This window comes from Macrotis lagotis, chromosome 1 (genome assembly GCF_037893015.1).
Source record: "Macrotis lagotis isolate mMagLag1 chromosome 1, bilby.v1.9.chrom.fasta, whole genome shotgun sequence".
Lineage (NCBI taxonomy): Eukaryota > Metazoa > Chordata > Mammalia > Peramelemorphia > Peramelidae > Macrotis > Macrotis lagotis.
The window spans coordinates 487,868,356-487,895,824 of NC_133658.1; the positions used below are offsets into that span (position 1 = coordinate 487,868,356).

Below are 27,469 nucleotides of genomic sequence, written 5' to 3' on the forward strand. Positions count from 1 at the left end.
ATAGTTTTTCTTTTTTATGATTTTCCCCCCTCTTAGTTCTGATTCTTCTTTCACAACAGGACTAATAGAAATATTTTAAACACTAAGTCCATATTTACAACTTATATCAAGAAACCTATATCATGAGGAGGAAGAAGGAAAGGGATGATAGCAGAAAAAATTATGAAACTCAAAAGCTTGCAAAAGAATCAGTGTTGAAAACTATCTTTGCATGTAATTAGAAAAAATAAAATTAAAAAAACAACAAAAATGTCATAGACCCCTGGTAAAGAATTCTTTTTCTATGCCCTTGAAATAATTTGGATGGGTATTACCATGGAAACCACAGGCAGGACAAAAAATTCAATAGAACTAGGAATTTTTTAGGGGTGAATTAATTAAGGTTTGACCAAATATAGGAGGCTAATTTTTAAATTGATAATTTTATATGACTCTCAAATGTTGCTATAGATATCCCAATTACTCTTGGCAGAAAAAAAAAATGTTATCCATCCCTGGTCTAGAAGTAGAGAACAGACATAAGGAATGATATGAGTGAGGAAAGATAAAATGACAGGAAACAATAAAACTACTCCTTTACTTCTCTTCCTCTGCTACCCAAACTATAGAAAAGATAGAAAGGGTGAGATAGCAGAAAATTGTTACTTTCTCTCTCTCTCTCTCTCTCTCTGTGTGTGTGTGTGTGTGTGTGTGTGTGTGTGTGTGTGTGTGTGTGAAGGGAATAAAAAGCATTATTAGATAGTAAGAAAAGAAATAGACTCAGGGTCAGCTAGGTGGTGTAGTGGATAGAGCACTGACCTTGGAGTCAGGAGGACCTGAGTGCTAATCTGGCCTCAGATACTTAATAATTCCCTAGCTGGGTGACCTTGGGAAAGTCATTTAACCCCATTACCTTGCAAAAACCAAAACAAAAAGTCAGCATGAAGAGAAATAGGTTCCTGGAACTGAGAAGAGGAGGAAAAGAGGATAGATTTATATAAAAAAAGTAAGAAAATAGTGGAGAAGTTAAAGAGAATATGTAATTTGTCTCAGTTTGCTCGGTGCAAAAATAATTTCTTGGAAATTACTCAAGATTTTTGAAAGAAAAGTAGCATATTTTTTAGTACACAACTAAAATATTCTAATTATTAGAGTATAGTGGAGATGCTCAATGTAGCATATCATGGTACTTAATAAATGTTGCAAGAAATTAAATCTCAGTTTCTATAATAATAACTATAATAGCTATTTATATAATGATTACTAGATTCTAGGCACTGTGTTAAGAATCTTACACATGACATCTTACAAATATCTCATTTGATGCTCTCATCCCTTGTTATCATTTCCATTTTGCAGATGCAGAAAATGAAGCAGGCAGAAGTTAAGTAATTTGCCCAAGGTAAAATATTAGTAAGTATCTTAGGTTGAATTTGAATTCATGTTTTTTTTTTTTACTCTAGGCCCCATGCTCTATTCACTGAACCACATAGCTGCCCCATGATTCTGAAGTTACCTTGATTTGAATCCCCAAAAGCAAGGAAAGACTTTTCACGATTTCTCATACAAATGAATTGATCCAAAGATTTCTAGTCATTATGACTAGACTTGGAAGTGGTATAGTGGTTGGGGAGGAGCAGAGGGAGCATAGTAGAATGGGAAAGCGAGAGACTGTGGCTTGAATCCAGTCTCTGCCACTTACTAAATGTTTGATCACAGGCAAGCCAGTTCCCCTACTAGGATAATATTTTCTGTAAAAGGGGGATAATACTGCAGACAGAGACTAAACTCATATGATTGTTGGAAGAATCAAATGAGGCTATGTATATAAAATATATTAGGTAACCCTAGTTAACATTATTTTAGCCAGTTTGGCAATGTAGAGAGTCCCAGACTTTTTCCTCCAAGTTTAGGACTGAGTGATATCACTGTACACCAACCTTGGAAGGGCAATATGAGTCCAGAGACTGAGATCAGAGACTCTAAGGAGACATTCTTTGCCTTTCCTAACATAAACTTGAACCCTACCCTATCTTCTGTAATTGAGGAGAAAATGCAGAAATTAGCATAGTGGCAACTTTAAGGTACAGAATTGCTCGTGTTGCCCATTGTCAATTGTAGACAGTATAAATGCTGACATTTATTTATGCTATAGTTTGTCAAGGATGTTTAGGACCCTGTTCCTCAGAGAGGAATCCTCTGTGCATATAAATAACCAGATTTCATTTGCTGGCAGCAAGGTCCAATATACATGCTGAATGTGATCAGGGTTGGTTGCCAGGTGGGGCCATAGTACATAGAGTGCTGAGCCAGGAGTCTTACTAAGTTCAAATCTGGCTTCAGATATTGTAGTTTTGTTTTTGTTTGATGTTTTTTGTACTTTGTCCTCGAAGAGAGCCATAACATCAGGGAGGTGAAAGCATGACCAGCACAGGACCCGGATTTGAGTGAGGGGGTCACCAGCCTCACTGTGTCCTCCAGAACCATCTGGGTGCAGTGGCCAGATAGAAATCAGGAGGACTGGAGATGGCTCTAAACATCAGGGAAACAGGATTAAGTGTCAAATGTTTGAAGTTGGATCTGAATACCCATCCTCCTCACTCCAAGTCCAATGCTCTATCCACTGCACCACCTAGCTGAATAACTTTGGGCAAGTCACTTAAACACATTTTCCTTGGTTTTTAATTTGTCAAATGATCTGGAGAAGAGAACGACTCCAGTATCTATGCCACAAAAACTCCAAATAGGGTAATAAGGAGTTGGATAGAACTGAAATAACTGAACAACAACATGCGATCGAGAACCCTCAACCACTGGGGGAAAAAAGGTGATTTTTTCAAAGAGTGAAGTCGAAGTGCTTACTAATACAATTTCCTAAACATTTGTCCACCGAGACAAACATTTTGCCTAATGCTTTCTCATTTCATTTTCCTACAGCTGTGTGTTTTGCTTTTGATGTGGTGCACTTTTTTTTAAAAAAATGCATTATTAAACGGACAATTGTTTCACCCCCCAGAGCTGACATTCTGCCCCCTGCTTATTCTTAACAAATCTCCTTTTCTCTCCTTTTGTGCTGAGGTGATTAATCATCTTTGCAAACCCTCTGCTGTGGCTAGTCTTAGTGGAAGACTACAGTCACCATAATCTCCTGTTTTTAATAGTTGAGTGTTTATTTGCAAGACTTTTTTTATAAAGATCACAGTGGGCTCCCAATATCACATAAAACAAACAATGCAGATGATGTATAATATATGTGTATATGCAAAACTGCCAAAAAGAAAAAGCTTGATTTTTCACTCCTTGGCTTCTTTCTTCTCCACCCCCCACCACTCCCTAGTGACTGGCTTCACAGGGAGAAGGGGAACATACCAAGGAAATGGAAACTACAAGAGGCCAAATGATAAATGTGCATTTTGAAAGCAGAGAAGAAGGTTTTTTTTTTAAAAAAAATCTCATAGTCTAGAGAACTGTTGCCATCTAATTTCTACCTGCAATCTGATCATCTCCAGTGTGACTGTTTTCCATCCATACTCTGGTCATTTGCAATAGCAATTTCGTATGAGTGCCTTATTTGAAAGCACAGTTCTTTAAGACTCCTGGATTCTTATTTGTAGGTCATTTTGCAAAAAATGCAGCTCTGGCAAATTTTAAGGGGTCTGTGTTTTCTATCATTGAAAACAATTTAAAGGACTTAAAAAGGCTGATTAATTTTTTTAAGTGTGGTCTCTTTTGCAGACATAATATGTTTAATGAAAATTCACAAGTATATTGGGAGAATTGAGCAAACAATATCTTTTAACTCAATGGGAAGACAAAATGATTCAGACACTGAATGTCAAAGTGAGCATGAAACAATGTCATATTAACTGGTGTGGCAAATTGTGTTGCATTATTTCCTTGAAAGTTGTTCTATAGTTACATATGATTACATCAATTTAATATCCTTTGGTATCATTTTCCTCACCTTTAAAATGAAAGGAGTGTGGGCAAGGAAAATGGATTCTGTGACCTCTGAAATCCCTTCCACCTTTAAATCTATGATCCTATAATCTATAATTGAACCTGCCCGAGCAGTTTCAGATCATTCAGTTAACAAGTATTCATTAAGCAACTGCCAAGCATTACTACTATGTGTAAATTTGCTAAGTATAAAGAAAAATAAAAGGCATTTCTAACTCTCAAGGACAGATAGTACAATGGGAAAAACAACATACAAACATATATATATATATATATATACATATATATATATATCAATAAGAAGTATAGAACTGGAGATAATTCACAGAGAGAAGTCATCAGTATTTAAGGGAGGTCTTGAAATAATAAGACAGGAATAATAGCTGTTGTTCTTAGAAGATTTTTACACAGTTCCCAGAAATTTACACAGAAACAAGGAACACAGATACTTCAATGTACATTCAACTGCAAAGTACCCTGAAAGTAAGGATCTCTGATCCTTTGCCTTTGTCTATAGCACAGGACAAAAATTAAGGCAATATTGTCCATTTATACATACCATTAAAAATTCTTGAATGAATTTGAAACAGTAGTGAATGACTACAATTTAAAGGTATCATCTTTCACAGGAAAATGAGGAAAATATAATTATAGGACTATTCTGATCACTCCCTTTCCCTTAACTCTCCACTAATAAACCAACCCAAATAAACTTGTTTGTTATGTTTAAGGGAAAGTCCTGGATCCATTTATATAAAGTAAAACAAAATAAGTCAATTCTCTTATAGCTTATGGCCCTAAATGCATTTAAGGTCAGCATTTTGGGCAACTTTAAGAATGACCAAAGTATTGACTACTTTTTCTAATCTGTTACTCTCAAAGTAAAAACAGGTTAGCTGAGAGATGATATCCAGAAAATAACGAAGACTCAAAAAGTGTTGAATTTGTAGGAGTAAAGGGCCTGACCAAGATTCTTGCTGCTGTAATCTCTCTATTCACAATATTCCTAGAATCATGGGTTTTAAATAGAAAACACTAAAAATAACAGAATAAAATCACCATTAAACAAGCATATAATCTGAATCTTGAACATTAATGGGACAAACATTTGAGTTCAAATCACTTTTTGCTTTGCTGAAAAGCTATCCCAAATTTCATTTACTGAGTGAGTTGAGGAGCAAATGAATAATCTACAAATAAATCAAATGTACTCGAACCAGCAAAACATCATATAAAATGTAATGGCAAAAAAAAAAGAAGAAAATTAAATTGTTAAAAGCCTTTTAGTTCTGCAACTCTAAGTGATTATCAGCACCACAGGTAAACAATATTTTTTAAAATATATGATTATTATCAATATTCTAAGTTTTTAGGGTCTTTATATCTTCAATTCCACATATTTCCTTAGAAAATTGTCATTTTGTAAAATGAGAATTATTCTAAACTTTTTTGTTCATGTGCCAAAGCAATTTGCAGTAACTCATTGTAATTTAGCACCCTGCAATTTGTAGAAGGTAAAAGAAAATTTTTGATGTTATTTTCAGTATTATAAATATATCCCCCCCACCCCCCACAAAGCTATCCTTGTAGACATACTTGGGATGTATAAGAAATGTTACTAGAACGGCTTTAGGCACAGCATACTAGAACTGATTTGCAGATAATTAACAAAATTACCCTGCAAATTCATTAACTTGATTCCTTCAAATTGTGCCTTTTATTTATTCCATATCAAAATGAAAAATTCTATATTATGAAAGATAATCAAAATACAAGTGGTAGATACAAAAGGCTTTAATTTTTTTTTAAAATATTCTCTATGCCCAAAGGGCAACAATATGCCCAAAGGGCAACAACAATGTGCATACCCTTTGACCCAGCAATACCACTACTGGGTCTATACCCTGAAGAGATGAGGAAAAAGGGTAAAAACATCACTTGTACAAAAATATTTATAGCAGCCCTGTTTGTGGTGGCAAAGAATTGGAAATCCAGTAAATGTCCTTCAATTGGGGAATGGCTTAGCAAACTGTGGTATATGTATGTCATGGAACACTATTGTTCTATTAGAAACCAGGAGAGACGGGATTTCAGGGAAACCTGGAGGGTTTTGCATGAACTGATGCTGAGTGAGATGAGCAGAACCAGAAAAACACCGTACACCCTAACAGCAACATGGGACTGATGCTCAACCTTTAAGGACTTGCTCATTCCATCAGGGCAACAATCAGGAACAATTTTGGGCTGTCTGCAAAGGAAAGTACCATCTGTATCCAGATAAGGAGCTGTGGAGTTTGAAAAAAAGTGCAAGGACTGTTCCCTTTAATTTAGAAAAAAAACCAGATAGCTTATTGTCTGATCTTGTTACCTCTTAGACTTCTCTTCTCTTTAAGGATATGATTTCACTCTCATCACACCCAATTTGGATCAAGGTAAAACATGGAAACAAAGTAAAGACTTACAGAGAGCTCTTTGTGGGGAGGAAGGGGAGGGAAGCAAGATTGGGGGAAAATGTAAAACTCAAATAATATCTTTAATAAAAATAAATTTAAGTTAAAAAAAAGAAAAAAAAGAAATATTCTCTAGGAGTGAGGACTATTAGTGCACTACTTTAACAATTAAAATTGTCAAGGAGAACATCCTTGGTATGTTTGAAAATAAGTGGAATTTTATTGACCTTTAAATTTTGTGTAATAATGTTACTCAAATTCATCTATTAACGTCTGTATGTTTTTCAGTGTTACAAATAAATCTTTATTAAACAATATCAATAGCAGCAACAATTTCTAGTTTCTGATAGATTTTAACTTTTTTAAGGTAATGAGAAACAGCTTGTGTTCAGCTTGCAATTAATCACAAAGAACCACTGATTTAAACAAAGTCAATAGTGGCAATAATTACTGGTTCTGATAGATTTTAAGTTTTTGAAAATGAGAAACTATGTGATCAGTATAGTTACAGATAAACTTTAAATAATATACATAATATTTGATATTTCATAGCAAAATGAAAAGCCCTGTCTCATGAAGGGTAAGGTCTTTTTCAGATAACAAGCCCAGAAGTATTGCAGAGTCTTTTGGATAAGAATCATAACCATTTCAGAGTTTGGTGTAAACTTACACAAGATCCACGAACCTCTTATCCAGATATGACATATAGTTGAACAATTTAGAGAACATAGATGTGTGTATATATATATATACATATATATATATATATATATACACACAAATACAAACATTAGACAGTGACAAATGGACAATGAGTTGGGACAAAATTTAGGAAAAAAGTAAGAGAGAGCTCTGAATTACATTTGGTAAATTTCAAAGCCCCTTTAATGATCCCAAAGTTCTCCCAGGAAATAAAGGCCCACATTTTCAAAATCAGTGGTTATGTAGTTGTGTGACTGTGCATCATGGAACATGATAGTCTGTAAGGAATTAAGAAAAGTTAGTATCTCCTAGAATACAATGGAGAAGGACATAGTGACTGGGAAGAGACTGTATCACATAAAGAATTATGAAGAACCAGAATAAAATGACATATTCAAATCAATATATAATTGGGAAAAGAAAGTGGAATAGACATATGGTAAATAGTAGGGAAAATAAATAATTGAGATACTTATAGCCTTGTGGCATCAAAAGAAAGTGAGGAAGTTGGATGAGTTGGTTTGGAGAACTACTTGTGACAAACTTATGGGATAATATATATGAGTCGCACGGGATCAGCAAATATGTTCATGTTGTAATTTGTAACAGTGAAGGTAACATTAACATCATGCCTCTACTTCTTATTGTTTATTCAATCTTGGGCAGTTTCATTAGTCTCACTTGACCTCAAATTTTCTCCTATGTAAGATGAGGGGGTTATATATTATATCATCTGAAGTTCCCTCTAACTTTTTAGATCTAAGGCTCCTACAATCCCATGACCAATGATGTACTCTGATTATACAATATTTTGTACATATCTTTATTGGGAGCAGATAGTATATATTTCAAAAAATAATGGATTATTATTAGTAGATATCTGGGCTCATGACACCAGTTATGTGACCATAAGAACTCCCTTGACCTCTATAAACCCTAATTTTGTTTCCTCATCAGGGCTATTGTTAGGATTAAGTGAAATATCACATATAAAGTATTTTTGAAAACTTTAAAACACTATAAAAATCAGCTTTCATTATCTCTTCTTCACAGATGAGGAAATAGAGGTTCAAGAAGGAAAAGGGATTTTTTCAGGGTCTCATAGAAAAGGAAAAAAAAAACAGCCCTTGAATCTAGATCTTTTGATTTGAAGACTAAGGGACTTTTCATCATGTCACACCACAACTCACACAGAGAATAAAAAGCAACATAAAATGATGAATAGGAAACCAAGATAGCAAACCATGACTGAAATATTAAACATCTACAATAATCTACCATTCTGGATGTGGTTTAAGGGGATGCTGCCATGCTCTAGGTGTCATGAAAACAAAAACACACTCAAATTGAGAGTAAGGAAAAAAAACAAAGGGAATGCTGTGGAAACCACTGTGATGACATGTATTATGTTAAATCATGCATATTCTAATCATAGATGTGAAGATTCTTTTATTGAAAGGTATTATTCTGTATAAATAGGTGCCTCCTCTTCATTTAAACTTTCATTCATTCACCCAACAAGTGTCAACCAAATGCATAGCATGTGTATTAAGGTAGTAAAGAAAATCACCTCTTTTTGATTCATTTTCAACCATTTCATTTCTCTTTCATTTTTTTTTGGTTTTTTTTAGGTTCTTGCAAGGCAATTGGGGTTAAGTGGCTTGCCCAAGGCCACACAGCTAGGTATTATTAAGTATCTGAGGTCGGATTTGAACCCAGGTACTCCTGACTCCAGGGCTGGTGCTTTATCCCCTGAGCCACCTAGCTGCCCCTCATTTCTCTTTCTTGTTATTGTTGGTATATTTTGCAGGGCCAGAAACACAGATAAAATAAATATTGAGCATGTTTAATGCCCTAAAATTATGTGAAAACCTAATACTGCCAATTTTAAAGTATACCCAGAAGAAATTGTGAATATAATCCTTTGAAAGAGTCTTGAAGGAAGCCTATAATTGTTTTTCATTTAGCCCATGAAATATGCTTTGGTTTCCTTTACCTTTATCAATATCACATTCATGATGGAATGAATAGCATAATTAATTAGAAGAACATCACCAGTGTTATATATTTTTCTCCCATTTTTATTATTTTTTCTCTACATATAACCATAGCACATTCATGGAATCACAGAATTGGAATTGAAGGTCATTTCAGAGGTCATAAAGCATACCTGATCAGGAATGTCCTTTAAAGTATTGCCAACATATAGTTACAAAAACTCTAATAGAGCTTGTATATATTTAGATTGATATTAATTTATCCTCTTTCCCAAATAATTGTGGAGCTTACCATTGCAGCCAAATGACTTTTGTCAAACAAAACAGAACTAGTGCCCATAGGAATGTCTTTAAAACTAATCAGTGCCCATGAAATAGTTTAACTATGGATCATACACCAAAGTGGATGGATAATAGAATACATGGTGGGTCTCCCTGATCCTACCCCAACCTGCAATAGAATTTATGGAGTTTTTTTTAATGCAAGCATTAAGGAGGAATGAAATTTAGCAGTCTTTTAAGTTTTGTCTCACACTGCTCCTCCAATGTACTTTATTACCTCAGAAAAATTCGATAATTGCTATCCTTTGAATATATACTAAATGTGCTACCCATTATCAGTCCTTCACATACTTCTACCCACATCTCTTCTGGTTGATATAGATTCCTCAATACTGTTAAGCTCTCCAAATTCTTTGATTTTCCTACTGTGGGAACCAATAATTCTTCTTGAGTTTACTAACATTATTTGGTTCCAACATTTTGGCTATGATTGGCTAATAATTGTACTTTATATGCTCAGAAAACATGGACTAAAATAATAATAATAATCAGAAATAAGAAAAAAGGGAAAAGTGCACTACCCATTAAAAATTTGTAATGCAGAGGTAACTGTGGTGTAATGCACAGAGATGGCTTTGCAATCAGAAAAACCCAGGTTTAATTCATACTTCTAACCATATGAATTCTAACCCTAAGCAAGTCATTTAGCCTTTCCTAATCCTTATCTTTTTATGTTTACCTCTTCCATGAAACCTTCCCTAGGAGGCCAAATGGTTAAAACTCTAGACCTGGAGTTAGGAAGACCTGAGTTTAAATCCTGCCTCAGACACTAACTGCATGGTCTTCGTCAAGTCATAAATTCTTTTTTGCCTCAGTTTCCTCAATGGTAAAATAGGGATAATAACAGCACCTATCTTGTAGGGTTGATGTGAGGATGAAATGAAATATTTGTTAAGTGCTTAGCACAAAATTAGCACATAGTAGGTACCAAATAAATAATTATTCTCTTCCCCTTTCCTTGATCCTACCCTTAATCCTTCACATTCTTATCTCTCAAGTTATCTCACTGAACTCTTAACATCTTTATTGCATTCAATTTTTTATCATATTTATTTTCAATACCAGTTTTTTAACCTCTAATATAGAAAGAATACAGGCTAAAACAGGCTCCTTGAGAGAAAAGACCTTAGTTAATTTATATTGCTTTTCATTCATAGTTCAGCATGTTGCAATGCACATTGGGAGGTAAAGGATCAGATATCTTACTTTGACTATGAAAGGGAAGATTTCAACACTCCTTATACCAATCAGGACTTCTTTTGTAACTTGTAATCTTAGTGAATAATCTGGGGCATTGGGAGGGGAAGTGAATTGCTTAGGGTTAGAAACTGACTATGTCAAGAGCTGAGATTCAAACTTGAGTTTTCCTGAAATCAAGGGTGTCTGTCTGTCTGTCTCTCCACAACATCACAGTTACCTCTTTGATTCATATATTGCATTCTTAGTCCATGTTTTCTTAGGATAAAAGGTACATCTATTAGTTAATCACAGCCAAAATAGTGGGACTAAATAGAGTTTGTGAGCCTAAAAAGATTTAATGAACACCATGAGGAAATCATAGGATTTAGAGATGGAAAAGACTTAAAGATCATCTACCTTAAAGGGTAAACATGTTATTTAATAATCATACTGCTCTATGACATCACATAATCCACTCACAAATATGTTAGTATTTCTTACCTTTATATATATAGAGAATGTGAGCACTTAAAGTTCATCAAGTCCAATACCATCATTTGTCAGGTGCTGAAAATAAGTTCTAGAAAGGTTTGCTCAAGGTAACTAATTGGTAAATATTATGGTTGAGATGAGTAATCTGAATTTCTGACAACTATTATGGTGCTCTTTTATAGCAAGATATAACATACGCCCTTTTCAGATGTTTCCATAGGTCTTTATTTTAGTTTTACTTTGAGGGTTTATTTTACTTATGATAATAATGAGGTGCTTCACTATAGTATTCCAGGATTGATTTTGCCATTTGATTGGCGCATTTCTTCCCTAGTGGAAGCAATGCTCTGTTAAACAAATGAATGAATTAACTGTGAACTATCCAACAAAACACCAGCCTGATTGTGGTCTGGTACCCAGAATAAGTCCAGTCTTTGATCCACTTATTCCTGCTTTTTTAGAAATAGATAACATGTCACAATACAAATTGGAAATCAAATATGAAATGGTTATTTACTGTCTATACTGAATTGGGAGTTAGAGAATCCATGTTTAAAATTTGCTACTAACTACCTATGACCTTGGGCTAAACATGTAACCTCTCTGCAAAAGAAGATGAAACTAGATGACTCCAAGATCCCTTTATTCTCTATGAAAGATAACTAAGTACAATGTGCTGAGCTAATTGCTGTGAGTAATATACAAAAAGGAACACATGGTATTTGAGAGTAAGGAGTGTAGAGAATAGATGGCAGGAAGGACAGGATAAATACATAAAAATAAAACTAACAATATAAGGCAGCACATGTTAAGAACAAAATTAGTGGTGAGACTATCTAGCTTTATATAACTGTATGAATATATATATATATATATATATGACATATGAATATGTAGATTAGAAGGCACAAATCACTTTGGTGATAAAGAGGATTTATCAGAAGTTAGTGTTTGGGCTATCACCTGAAAACATCTAGAGATTTTGAGTCAGAAGAGAAGAGGGAAAGCACATTCCAGACATAGGAGACAGTGAAAAGTTACAGAAATGGGAAAGGTAGTTTCATGAAGCAGAAACAATAAAATCAATTTGAATATGAAGATGAGTAACCTGTATGGGTTGGGTATTTGTGAAAAGTTTGATGGAGTTGAGACTTGGACTGAAACAAATTCTGTTATCCAGAAAGGGCAATTATTGCATCTACAAGGAATACCATGAGCAAAGGCATGATAACAAGAATGTAAATGACATACCTTAGGAATAATGAGGACATAAGTTTGGCTACCTTAGAGTATTGTATTATGGAAGTAATGGAAAAATAGGGACTGTAGCAGGGCCAGATTGTGGCATGCTGAAAGTGTTGGTTTGGGAAGATTCAACTGGCCATGGTATGCAGACCTGAATAGAAAGACAAGAGATGTGGAACAGGAATTTCAGTTAAGGGAGTCTTGTAATAGGGATCAAAACCTGGATTGGTGGTGGCAGGCAGAATGATTAATGTGAGAAACATTGCAAAAGAAGAAACACACAGGACATGGGGATCAATGGGATAATAGTCAAAGGTCATTAGAAAGCTGTGGGGGTATTGTTGCTGTTGGTGAGTTGTTTTCAGTCATGTCTGACTCTCTGTGATTGTATTTGGGGTTTAATTGGTAGAGATAATGAAGTGGTTTGCCATTTCCTTCTCCAGATTATTTTACAGGTGAGGAAACTAAGGAAACAGGGTTAAATAACTTGCCAAGGATCATCTGCTAATAAATGTCTAAAGTCAGATCTGAAAAATATATGAAGTTGTATGATTAAACAAAGGAAAGAGAACATTGAGAAAATCAGAAAGCTCAAGAGAAAGATCTGGCTTTGTGAAGAATGCTTAGCTTGAATAAGGTGGAATGTGTGGTAATAATAAAACCATCAGAATGGAGGTCCCTAGCATGTGCCAGGAAATGCAGGACTAGAATGTAAATGAGAATAAAGAAAATAGAGACTAAAGGTTTTTCAGTAGAGAACAACATGGCCAGATCTATCCATTGGGAAAACTGGTTAATAAAAGTGTTTGTGTATAGGATGATTTAGAGGAGGGGATAAGTGGAGACAGGGAGACTAGTTCAGAATCTAGTATAATTTAGTCTAGATCAAATGGTGAGGTAGACCGTATTAAGGTATTGATAGTAAGAATGGAGAGTGGGCAACAATTCTCAAAGGTACTAGAGTGAGAGAATCAATAGTATTTGGCAAGAGGGATGGCTAATCAGTGAATCAGCAAACATTTATTAAGAGTCTATTATGGGCTAAACACTATGATGGGCTCTGGGCATAGAAAAGTGGAAAATCCTTGCTCTCAAGGAAATTCCTTTATAGAAAGATATTAATCCAGTAAAAATGTTTCAGTGTCACCAAGAGGGTCAGAAGAAGTAAAAGGGATTTATCCATCACTACCAGTATCTCTTTCTATGTTGTCACTGAGATACTATCCAGAATCTCTATTATCCAAAGTCGTTTATTTATATTCATATCTTGGTTTTTATCATGATTGTATACTGTATTATATAGATTGTACCCCTCAGTATGACTTTGTAATTGCCTTCTAAAACTGTCTTGGCTAAAACTTATGCATCCTGGATTCTAGTGCTGCAGAAACCCATTAAACTCTAAACAGATTTTATTTGCTGAACAAATGTTAATGCCATTCTACGTTAATGGATAATGCAACAGAAAGCACCTAAGTATTACAGCACTGGAACCTTTAAGGATGAAATATCGTATAACTTGGAAGACTGTCTGTTGCAAACATATGTCAGCCATAAGGACTTCAAGACCTGATCTCCAATCTTCTCAGAACTCAGATATAATTTCTCCCTTGGTTAAGTGAATTTTGCAATAACATACAGATTTATTAGGTCCCATGATTAAAATATACAGAGTAAGAATATAAAATGATTATGCTTTAGAACATACTGCTGGATTCAAATGACTCTAAGGCAATCATGTCAGCAAAAAAAGAGAGTTGGAAGGAAGGGAAAGTCAAGCAAGGGGTTGATAATTATCAAATACATGTGATCATGTGCCCAAAGGCACCCATCTGGCTCTTAGATATCATGAATTGAGGAAACATAAGCCTGTACAAAACAATTATCACAGTTATTCTATTAAATAACAGTGACTCATTGACAAAACACATTATCCTTTGATTGATTTATGAGCAAAAGGTAGTTCCAGAAAAAGGAAAATGAATGGAAACTATGAACTGTGATGTTTTTAATTTTAACTGGTATCTATATAATCTATATATAATCCCCTACAAATAAACCCATAACTTAAAGAATAATAGACCTAGTGGTAGAAATAAAAGAATACACAGATGAAATTCACTCTAAGTCATCTTTAAAGTACTGGGCATAAAGTACTGCATATTATTGTATACATCTGTAATCCCTGCTGGGGAGGCTGAAGCTGGTAGACTACTTAAGGTCAGGAGGGCTAAAGTTGATAATGTTTCCATACTAAGGTTGGCACTAATATGGTGAACCTCTGGAAACAGAATGATACCCAATTGCCCTAAAGTGAACTGGTGAAAAATGAAGTCAGTTAAAACTTTTCCTCAATGAGTATTGGGATCAGCCTGACAACTGCATTTACAGTCTGGCTGAAATAGTTGAAAGAAAGGAAGGAAAGAAGGAAGGAAAATTAACAAACTAAAGCTAAGTAAAATTCCCAGTCACATTAGAAAAAAAAATAAAGAAAAGAACTCTTTCTAGAATGTATGTTAGAAAGTAAGCTCTTTGAGGAATAGGACTATGGAATTTTTAACTTTGTCTACTGTTTGGTATGGTACCTTGCACATGATCTTAAGAAACGTTTGTTGAATTTAATAAGACTGTATCAGATTGAATTTAATGGATAATCATATATTTCAGAACACAAGCCTATGAAAGAGGGTCACAGTCATATACATGTAATTTCTTGAATCATGCACCTAAATAGCAGAACTTATTCTGTCAAGACTTCACTCATACCATCAACAAGAAATGAGGAGAGGATACAAGAAGGTCTTCCTTGCAATTATTATCACTCTATCAGCTCCTGAGCTTCTACAGCAATATGCTATAGATGTTATTTAAAAAAAACCCCTCTGTTAATCATTTTTATATATACATATAAAAATAAAAATCCAGACATATATAATATACAAATATATATAATGCATTTACATAATATATATTTATGATATGTATAATAAATTATTGTTACATAATTACAAACATCATCATTTGACAAAATTTTAATTTAGGAGACTCTTTTAAATCTATTCTTTCATCCTATCCAAGACATCTCTGTACTCATTATTTACCCCCACAAAGCCTATGGCAATATTGAAAGCATTTTGGATAACTATGGTGATACCCAGGTACCCAGAGCAAGATATGTGATATTGGGGAAGTTGAAGTTCAGGACTGTGGACAGTGACAAAGCAGCATGAGAATGCATTCATCAGGAATAGTACAATTTTTAAAACTTATGATAGGAACCCTTTGTTTAATTTTAAGTAAATAATGGACTATGGATGCATGTATCACCCTATGTTGGATATAATATGTTTTATATATTTATGTGTGTGTGTGAATGAAATGCATTATATTTATAATATACAAAATAGCATATAATTGCAAACACTATTATTTGAGAAGTTAGGATGCTGCCTTACGGCAGCTAATGGGTACTCAATAAATATTTATTGATAAATTAATTGGTTGAATTTAAGCTGAAACAAACATTTGCATGAAGAAAATGAAATAATTTAATGCACATTTCAATACCAGAAAAGGCAGGGAGAGGAGGATTTGCCTGCTTTTGACAAATGTTTTGTAATTTAAACTGCCAGAGGAAAAAAAATCACAAGACACTCAACAGATCAATCTTAAATAAAGTATTTGGCCTCTTTGAGAAGCATATGATTATTTGACAATATCTGTGAGAAAGAAACCTGCCTTTGGGAGCAGCATGATTACTAATGCAAAATTCTAAACAAAATAAGTATATTACTAAAATTCAATAACAATTCTAGGGGGAAAAAAGTGTGTATGATGTCCAAAAGATAGAAACATATTAAAATGAAGTTTTTTTCTCCTGCTGGGATTTGCTATACCATCTGGTCTAATTTGTCTTGGTGTTTTGCCCAGTAAAATATAAGCTTTCTGAGAAATGCAAATTATTAGGTTACAACTCTGAAAAAGAAAATATGAGTGGTGGTAGATGATGGGTGGTAGATGACACCGTGATTATAAGTTTGTCTACTTAAGAAAACACTCAATATGGAAACAGCCTAACCTAGACCAATCTGAGTATGAAACTGTTTCACACAGTGAACACAAAATGCAGGTGACTGTTCAAGGAGTTCTGAAATATAAGTAGTAATAAGGATAATAATGATATGTAAAGCAATATGAAAATAATTTATCAGACACTGAACACTACCTTCTCATTGGAGTGCTACCAATTCTAATTAGGTTTAGGGAAAAAAATAGCAAGCCAGCTCCTGCCTCATGTGAAAGGTACAGATCATTAAATGATGATTTTAATAGTAGTGTGAAAAATGGAAGAATCCAAATGTGAACAACAGTATACATTTTCATTTATAATTCTATCCTCCAATCTTCTTGCTGATCAATTAAGTATGGGGTCATCTTTGTTTCTGTCAAGAAACTATGGCACTTTGTAGCTCAGTTGCTTTCCTTCTAGAAGTTTTATGATAGAAAACATTATCTAGTTAGCAAATATGACTATTCTAGGTAATAATAAACAACAACAATAACAATATATTTAAGTAAAGAGTTAAAGATGGGTAATATGGAAGACATAATGAGTCTGCTAGTTCCTACTTTATTCTCAATTAGATTATATGCCCAAGAATATGATAGATTGGATTTTTAAAGGTCCTACCCGTAATATTTCTTCAACACAGCTGTTATCGCCTGATCCACTGTCCTGAAAGCAAAGGAAAATATAACTGTAAGCCAGACATATTAAATATTCTTAGGAAGGGCAGTCATACAGAGACAGAGTGAGATATTAAAGACAGGCCCAGATGAAGAGAAGTGAAATGAATTTTTAACTTATAGAATTATGATACTGAAGGTACACAAATTGCTCTCAGGCATGATCTCCTAAACTTAGGAAACTGGGGAATTTTTATTACACCTTTGGAGTCCCATCCATTATTGCATTTCCTGCCTTAAGCTTCTTCATAATTATTCTTCTGGTTGTCAGACTCTTTTGACTCCTGTTATGGATTTTGACTTTTGATGTCACAGATAAATTAGCCAAAAGTCCCTTAGAATTGACTGACATCCTAATTCTTAGCATGTCCTCATTTTCTGACCATGCAACTTTTTAGGACTGTTTTGGATTCTAATACAGCTTTCAAGGAATAAGAACTCATTCATTGCATTTGGGCAACATGTGCAGAGTATAACTGTCACATGTGAAAACAATAAAATATCAATTTAAAAAACTCATGAGTTTTTATAACTAATGGGGACACCTTGAAGATCACCTGATTTAATCCCCTAATTTTACAGGAGATGAAACTGAGACATACTGAGGTAAGGTATGAGTAGTACTTGGCATTTGTCAAATTATAATTTGCCTAAAATAGCCTTATGAGGCAGGTATGAGAGATAATTTTATTCCTCTACTACAGATGAAACTTGACCTAAGATCACATAATGAGTAAACTGCAGAGTTCAGGCTCAAACCCTTGTCTTTCTATCATATTACATATCCTAAATAATGCCATGCAACATCAACAGTATTATACCAGTATGATATAAGTCTAATTGATTCTCTAAGAAACAATGCCTTATAAAATGGTATTATAAAATCAACTTTCTAGAGAGTAAAATTATAGGCTTTATAGACTTAGATGTAAGTTCATTTGGGTTTCATTCATGACTAATTGTGTGACCTTTAGTAACTCATTAAACATTCTGAATCTTAATTATTTTATAAAGAAAAATTATCTTTTGTTTTTATTTCACCCTTTTCTCTAAATAAGCTTCCTCATACCATCCCTACACTGAGCCATTCCTTATAATAAGAATTATTATAAAATGAGAAGAGGATAGAGAGTGAAACTAAGAAATACATTAATTAAGTTTGATGGTATAATCAATTTTCCATATCCTTAGTCTTTCACTTCTGGAAAGAACGGAGGGAGGTACATTTCTCAACTCTTCTTTAGCACTAGCTTTGGTTAATGTCTTATATAGTGTTCAGTATAGTTGTTCTTTGTATTTATATTGTTGTAGTCATTAGAAATACTATTTCCTTGGTTCTGTTTCCTTATTTCTTTATCAATCAGTTCATAATCTTCTCATGCTTCTCTGAATTCTTCTTTAAAAACAATACACACTTGTTTAGGTATTACCTAGTCAATTTCCCTATACTATTTTCAATTCTTTGCTGTCACAAAAAGTGTTGCTATGAAATTGTTATGTGACATATTTTGGTTGTTACTGTCTCCTCAGGGCGTAGATCCTGCAGTGGGATCTTTGTGTTGAAGGGTAGATATATTTCTCTTTTCCTCTCTCCCTCTCTCCTGGCCTTCCCTTCCCCTTCTTTCCTTCCCTTCCCCTTCCTTCCTTCCTTCCTTCCTTCCTTCCTTCCTTCCTTCCTTCCTTCCTTCCTTCCTTCCCTCCCTCCCTCCTTCCTTCCCCCCCTTCCTTTCTTTCATTTAATGCCAAATTACTTTCCCTAACATTTGGACCAATTTATAGTTTCAACAACAACATACTAATGTAACTATCTTTTTGAAATTCTTCTTTTGAATTTATTTGTTGGATTCTTCATGTCACATAGAATCACCACTTTAAATTCTTCTAATGTTGACTATTTTCTTCTTTTAGCATCTTTTCCTCTTGGTTCATATGAAGTTCAGGTTTCTTCATTCCCTAGTGAAGCAGCAGGGTACTTAAGAAAGAGCATTCTTATAGTGAACTATAAAACACCTAGGCTAGAGGTTTATCTCTACTACTTATTACCTGTGTGACTTTGGACATTTCTTTGAACTTTTTACATTTTTGTCTCACTTTCTTCATCTATAAAATGCCACTGTGGAGTAGATCTTTTTCATTAATTCATTTTATATCTTCGATAGAAGACTCCTCTTAGAGAAATTCCATTTTCATTCTTCTTCTGGCTATATTGATTTTCATGTAAAAAGTTTTCCAACTTAATTTAATGACAATCATCTTTTTTTTTCTTTTATGATTACCAATGTTTTAGTCTGATTTTCTTCATATACAAATTGGGGATAATAAAACTTGCATGATTTCTCATACAAGTCATGATGCTGTGAGAATCAAATAAGACAAACAAATACTCAAGTGGATCTATAATTTTATCATTATGGAAGTTCTCTCTAGTGATTTAAATTGCAACTCCTCTGTATTATATAAACTGTTCATACTCACCATGCACCTCTCAATTTTTTTGCCTGTGGACTGTGTGATTTATAGAAATACTTCTTGAAGTTTAAAACAATACATAATTGTCAGTTCTCATTTTGATGTAGCCAACTATACTTCAAAGTACATAAAATACTCACAGGAACAGTAAAGCCCCAAAAGTTTACATGAAAGCTCACTACACAGAAACTTTTTTACCCTTCCCTTCATCCTTAGCTTCTATGATAATGCACTCTTGTGCTTTTCCATCTCTGATCACTCCTTTGTTGGTTTCATAATTTGCTTTTGCCCGTTGAAAATGAATATTACTACAGGATCTAATAACCTTGTTAACTTCTCATCTCTATTTTTCTTTCCTTTGTAAATCCCATTCATTATTTTGACTTCATCTATTACCTGTATACAAATGCCTCTCAAATCTTTATCTTTCATTCTCTCACCAAGGATCTAGTCCCAGATCTTTTGGTCATCTCCATTTATTGTAGTACCTCAAAGTCAATATTTCCAAAAAATGAATTCCTCATTTTTTATCAAAATTCACCTCTTCCTTAATGTCTTTGTTTCTATTGATGACAACTGCTTCCTGTCCAGTTACTTGAAAAATTAGGAGACAGCATCTTTTAATCTTCCCCATTCCACATTTGCTATACCCATTCATTTTCAATGACTGTGAATTCTAGTTCCATATCTTCAATTGAACCATCCCCCTCCTTCCCACTTTCAATGCAATACATGAAAACAGTGTAATATTATCATACCATTGAGAAATGGTGAAGACTTCAGGAAAAAACATGGAAAATTCTGCATATATTGATACAAAGTAGAATAAGCAAATCCAGGTAAGCAGTATATATAATGATTACAAAGAACAAAAACAGAAACTGAAAAACTATATAACCTTAATGACAAACCTTGTTCATGAAAAAGGGGTGTAAAGTGCATCTCCCTCCCTTCTTTGTAGGAGTGCAGACTGAGTGTGAAACATTGTATACATTATCAGAATTGGTTAGTTTTGCTGTACTATCTTCCCCCACCCCTTAATTTTTGTTCTATACTATAAGAGATGACTCTCGGTTGGGAAGGATGGAAGAATGTATTTGAAAATGTAAGCAATATAAAACCAAAACAAGATCAATAAATTTTAAAGACCCTGATCTGTCTTCCAATCCATGTTTTCAGTCATATTTTTATTACTCCTATTCATGAAGGCTATACAGTAGACAAAATAGAACTTTCTTCTATCACCTATTTCTGTCTTGCCTTCTCCCATTTTCATGCTTTGCTCATGTTATCTCTTATCCTTGGAAAATATTCCCTTCATTTTCTGTTGAAATCTCCCCCCCCCCCCCCCGAAGGCTATCTCAGCTGAATGCCTCCTCCTCAATGAAGCTCACCCTATCCAAAAGTCATATTTTTTCCCCCTTCAACTACTCAGAGGACTTCACCTGGATTTTGTCTCTATTCTTATCACATCTAAATGTACATATTCATATCAAATCTCCCTAAGTAGACTGCAAATTCCTTGGAGACTGTATCAATTATTTAAATTGATCTCCCCAGCATGTACTTCAGTATCTGATGCATTCCAGGATTAGTGAATATTTGCTGAACTGAATTTAATTGTTTTTTTTTTATAGGTAAGCTGATCAACATAGAGAGAAAATGTCTCCTACCATTTTTTTGTAACTTGCTCAACACTAGAATTCAGAAGGAAAGCATAACTGGCCATTCATGAACATTGTGATTCTTCCTTGGAAAACACAATTCTCAGAAATTACATTGGCCTGGTGATAACCTTTCCATGAAAACCACGAGAATTTAAAATGGATAGAAGTACTACAGTTTTAAGTCCTTTTGTTATGTACTGTTGAGATTTCAAGGAGGGAAGTATCTTTTACCTCATGTGCTGATTTGCATTCTGCATGAAATACTTGGGAGCACTTATTTATATATTTTGAAGTGCTAATAGATAGATATTTTCTTGTTGTCCAGGGCCTAGCAGGAGTACTCTGAAAGTCTAATTTTTTGATGTTGATACCCACCAAAAGTTAATAGTCATGCTATTAAGGATATATGCACAACTCAATCCTCTTTTTTTTAGGAGGTTCAAAACATTACAAAATATAATTTAAATTTATTTCAATCTAGTACACCCTGATTAAATGTTTCCTATGTGTAAGGTGACAGGAACAAAAAAAATTAAAAATGAAAGAGACTTTGAATTCAAAAGGCATACAATCTAATGGGGGTGGGGATAGGGAAGGGGAAATGAAATGCATACAAATAACTATGCCACAAAGTCAAACACCAGTTCGACAATGTGCTGATTGGAATTTAAGAAATCAGTTTTAGTTGGGATTGTGGGAAATGGAATGGAGTAAGTAGGAACAGACTTTGGCCTATAAGTCAAGTCATGTCAGTAAGTACTGATTAAGTACCTTGTATTTATCAAGCATTCTTTTCAGTACTGGGAATTTAAAGAAAGGCAAAAATAATCCCTATCCTCAAGAAACTCAGAATCTATTACAGGGATCAACATATACAAATAATATAAATACTAAATAAATTGGAAATCAATTCAGGGGGAAGGAACTAGAATATTGAGGAGGACCTTTTTGCAGAAGATGAAAACTGAATTGAGACAAGAAGCAAGAAGAAAGAGATCAGGAGAAAGAGAGGAATCCAGGCATGGAAATGGGTGCACCATTGAAAATACAAAGAGTAGGAAGAGAAGCTGTTTTTTTTGAGTAACATCAAGATGGCCAGTGACATTAGATACTAGAATCAGCAGAGGTGAGTAAAGTATAAGAAGACTGGGAAGATCAAAAGGAATCAAGCTTTGAAAGGCTTTAAAAGTTAAACAGAAGATTTTATGTTTGATCTTGGAGGTAATAGAGGACCATTGGGAGTTTATTGACTACCAGATGAAATGGTCTGTGCTGTTTTAGGAGGATAATGTTGGCTGCTGAGTGGAGGTGATAAGGGCTTGTGGTGAGATGGTAAACTCAGGTGGCAAAGAGGTCAAAAAATGAAATAGAACTCAAAAGACATCATCTATTGAAGTGAGAATGGAGAGTCAAGGTATGGTTGAACCATTGAGCCAAAGGTGACTTAAATTTTTTAACATATGAATTTATTTTGTGGAAATAGGCTACAAATCAGGGCTTTGTTTATTGTTATTTTGATTATCATGACCTATGAAAATGGTGGAGGAAATGAAATTAAAATTGTGTCATTCATTGACTTCCAGCCAAGATGGCAGAGAGAAGACAGGCATGATGTTAAGTGCTCCTGACTCCCCTCAAAAATAACATGAAAGAAATCTCCTACCAGAAATTCATTCCACAAAACCCAGAAAGAGAAGCAAGGAGAATACCTACCAACAAGGTCTGTCTTGGGGGACTGTGGATGAACTGGGAGCAGGACCAGAGAGCCAGTGCAGGTACAGCAGCTGGGAGAAGCCAGAGGATCAGCATTAGCCACAGAGGCTTTGGTGTGTGGTGGGTTCAAGAGCCACCTTTAGTCATGGAATCTTTGGATGGGGGGAGAGGAGCTACAGGAGGATGAGTTCCAGCACAGAGAGTTTCAGAGAATGCCTAGAAAATGACCAGCTGGGCTGGGACCTGAGTGCCATACTTTAGAAGAGCCCTCTCCCCAGAACAAATGGTAAACAACCCCCACCCCCTCAGGGAGATTAACTCTCACCCTCAGGACCCAGCCCATTGTTCAAAGTCAACTCAGACCCTACTGCTGAGGGCCTCAAACACTCCAGAGAAAGCAACCAGAGTCCCCCTCCTGCTTGAACCTTGGAATTACTAAATCAAGTGAACAAAGCCTCTAGGATCTTCAAAAGCAAACCTCTGAGACCCAGCCCCCCCACCCCCACAATCATAAAAAGATGAAGAAATGAAAGTGAAAAGGTGGGTCCAAGGAGACATAGATTAGAAATAGATTCTAACCCAGAGAGATCTAGCACTTCTGAGGAGAATATGAATTGGTCTCGAGCCCAGAAAGAATTCCTTGAAGAAAGCAGGAAGGAGTTTAAAAATCAACTGGAAAAATTGGGATAAGAAACTGAAGAGAAAATGAACACATTGCAACAAGAAAACAAATCCTTGGAAAATACAACTGGACAGATACAAAAAGAGAATAACTCTCAAATCCTCAATTGGGCAAAGGGAAAAAGAAAATGATTCTTTCAAAACTACACTTGGGTAAATGGAAAATTCCTTCAAAAATAGAACTGACCAATCAGAAAAGGAGTTGCAAAAGGTAACTGAAGAAAAATCTTCTCTTAAAAAAAAGGATGGACTTGGTGGAAACTAATGACTTCATTGGACAAAATGATTCTGCTTAAACAAAACCAAAAGATTGAAAAAACAGAAGAAAATGTAAAAGACCTCATCAGAAAAACCACTGACCTCAAGAACAGATAAAAAAAGAGACAACCTGAGAATTATAGGCCCTGAAAACATTGAAGAGAAAAAAGTTTGGACTCAATATTACAGAATTTAGTGATGGAAAATTGCCCTGATATCATGGAACCAAAGGGCAAAATACTTATTGAAACAATACATCAATCCCCTCTGGAAAGAGATCCTAAAATGAAAATACCAAGGAATGTTGTGGCCAAATTCCAAAACTATCAGATAAAAGAGAAAATCCTGCAAGCAGCCATAAAGAAACAATTTAAATACCAAGGAGCCACAGTAAGAATTATGCAGGACCTGGCTGCATCAACATTAAGGAATTGAAGGGCCTGGAATGAGATATTCCGAAGAGCAAGGGAACTTGAAAGGCAGCCAAGAATCTACTATCCGGCAAAGCCGAGCTTTCTCTTCTAACGGAAAAGATGGACATTTAACGAAATGAGAGACTTCCAATATTTCCTGATGAAAAGGCCAGAGTTAAATAGAAAACTTGGACATCAAGCAGGAGGCTCAAGAGACACATGAAAAGGTAAAAAAAAAGTGTGGGGGGGGTTAAAGAAAAAAACTGCTATCCAATAAGATAAAACTAGCTATTTCCCTATTTGGGAGAAAGATTCTCATAACTCTTGAGAATTGTAACTCTATTAGAGAGAATATACTTAGCCAAAAGTGATGGTTAATCATGACTTATCTGTGAGACTGTTATCCAATAAGATGAAACTGGCTAACTCCCTACCTGGGAGAAAGATTCTAATACTCTCAAGAATTGTAACTCTATTAGAGAGAATATGCTTAGCCAGAAATATTGGACATTCAAAACTTTTCTGTGACTCAGATACAGTGATTTAAAAACAATACCTCCTTAAAAAGGGAGACAGTAAGGAGACAGGAGGATAGAAGAGACTGAATGGGGTAAATCTCATTATATTAAGAGGTACAAAAGAACTATTGTAATAAAGGGGAAGCAAGGAGGAGGTAAGAACCACCTGGATCTGCATCTCATCAGACTTGGTTTAAAGTTATCTTACACACACTCAGTTAAGAAACTAATTTTCTCTTTCAAGTATTAAAAGGGGAAAAGGGGAGGGGCGATGGGGAGGGGGAGAAAAAGGGGAACTATTCAGAAGGAAGGGAAGGAAGAAGGGGAAAGGGAAAGGGGAGGTGGGGTTAGTATGGGAGGGCAAACACACTGAAGGTAGCAGTATTCAGAAACAAAACACTGGGGAATATGGATAAAGGGGAAAAGGGGGGTAATACAAAGAGAGGGAAGATAGCATGGAGGACAATAAAGAGTAATTATAACTTTGAATGTTAATGGGATGAATTCTCCCTTAAAACGTAAGTGAATAGCAGAGTGGATTAAAAGCCAGAATCCTACAATATGCTGCTTACAAGAAACTCATTTGAAGCCGAGAGATACATATAGAGCAAAAGTAAAAGGTTGGAGCAAAATATATTTTGCTTCAGCTGAAGTAAAAAAAGCAGGGGTAGCAATCCTTAGCTCAAGTAAAGCAGCTGCAAAAATATTATTAAAAGAGATAAGGAAGGAAACGATATCCTCTTAAAAAGTACCATTGACAATAAAGTAATTTCAGTACTAAATAGGTATGCACCCAATGGTATAGCATCCAAATTCTTAGAGGAGAAGTTGAAAGAGCTGCAGGAAGACATAGACAGTAAAACATTACTACCTCCTGCTCTCAGATTTAGATAAATCTAATCATAAAATAAACAAGAATGGAGTTAAGGAGGTAAATATATTGTTAGAAAATCTAGACATGATAAACTTATGGAGGAAACTGAATGGGGATAGAAAGGAATATACTTTCTTTCTGCAGTACATGACACTTACACAAAAACTGACCATATACTAGGGCATAAAAACCCAATGATCAATTGCAGAAAGGCAGAAATAGTGAACACATCTTTCTCAGATCATAATGCAATAAAAAATCTATGCAATATTGTACCAGGGAGCTATAGACCCAGAACTAATTGGAAACTAAATAACCTCATTTTAAAAAATGAGTGGATCAAGCAATAAATTATAGAAAGAATTAATTATTTCATGCTAGATAATGAAAATAATAAAACAACATACCAAAACCTATGGGATACACTCATGGGGCTGTCAGGGGATATATTATATCTTTAAATGCTTACATTAATAAATTAGAGAAAGATGAAATCAATGAACTAAATATGCAACTAAAAAAATTAGAGAAAGAACAAATTAACCACCCAATTAAATACCAAATTAGAAATTCTAAAAATTAAAGGGGAAATTAATAAAACCAAAAGCAAGAAAACTACTGTTCTAATAAATAAAAGCAAGAGCTGGTTTTATGAAAAAAAAAACAATAAAATTGATAAACCTCTGGTCAATTTGATTTAAAAAAAGAAAGAAGAAAACCAAATTGTAAGTATCATAAATGAAAATGGTGAATTCACCATCAATGAGGAGGAAATTAAAGTAATAATTCAGGAATAATTTTGTCCAACTCTATGCCATTAAATTTGACAATCTAAGTGAAATGGACAAATATTTACAAAAATATATGTTGTCCACATTAAATAAAGAGGAAATGAAAAATCTAAACAACCCTATCTCAGAAAAAGAAATTTAATCCATTATTGAGCTCCCTAAGAAAAAAATTCTCCAGAGCCAGATGGATTCACCAGTGAATTCTATCAAACATTTAAGGAACAGTTGGTGCCAATTCTATATAAACTCTTTGGAAAAATAAGTAAAGATGGAACTCTGCCTAACTTTTTCTATGACACCAATATGGTGCTGATATCTAAACCAGGAAGAGTTAAAATAGAGAAAGAAAATTATAGACCTGTTTCCCTGATGAATATAGATGCAAAAATCTTCAATAAAATCTTAGCAAAATGATTACAACAAGTTATCACTAGGATAATACATTATGATCAAGCAGGATTTATCCTAGGAATGCAGGGTTGGTTCAATATTAGAAAAACTGTTAGTATAATTAATTATATCAATAACAAATCTATCAGAAATCATATGATTATATCAATAGATGCTGAAAAAGCTTTTGACAAAATACAGCAGCCATTCCTACTAAAAACACTAGAGAGTATAGGAATAAATGGATTGTTCCTTAGAATAATAAGCAGTATCTTTCTGAAACCATCCACAAGCAAAAAAAATTTTATAAGCAAACTAGAAGATCAAGGAGTAGTATACCTTTCAGATCTATGGAAAGCAAAGCAGTTTTTGATCAAGGAAGAGATGGAGAACATCATTAAAAACAAACTAGATAATTTTGATTTCATTGAATTAAAAAGCTTTTGCACAGACAAAACCACTGTAACCAAGATCAAAAGAAATGTAGTAAATTGGGAAACAATTTTTAGAACTAGTATTTATGACAAAGGACTCATTTCTAAAATATACAGAGAACTAAGTCAAATTTTCAAAAAAACAAGCCATTCCCCAACTGACAAATGG

General features: G+C 34.4%; 1 protein-coding gene across 2 annotated transcripts in view; it reads right to left on the reverse strand.

Annotated features, from left to right (window-relative positions):
• Positions 1 to 27,469, reverse strand: part of AFF3 (ALF transcription elongation factor 3) — a 679,787-nt gene that overhangs the window by 317,616 nt on the left and 334,702 nt on the right. For both annotated transcript variants that reach the window (XM_074213791.1, XM_074213792.1), the window contains exon 4: positions 17,037 to 17,081. In XM_074213791.1, the coding sequence (XP_074069892.1) occupies positions 17,037 to 17,081 (45 nt within the window). The remainder of the gene's footprint in view (positions 1 to 17,036; positions 17,082 to 27,469) is intronic.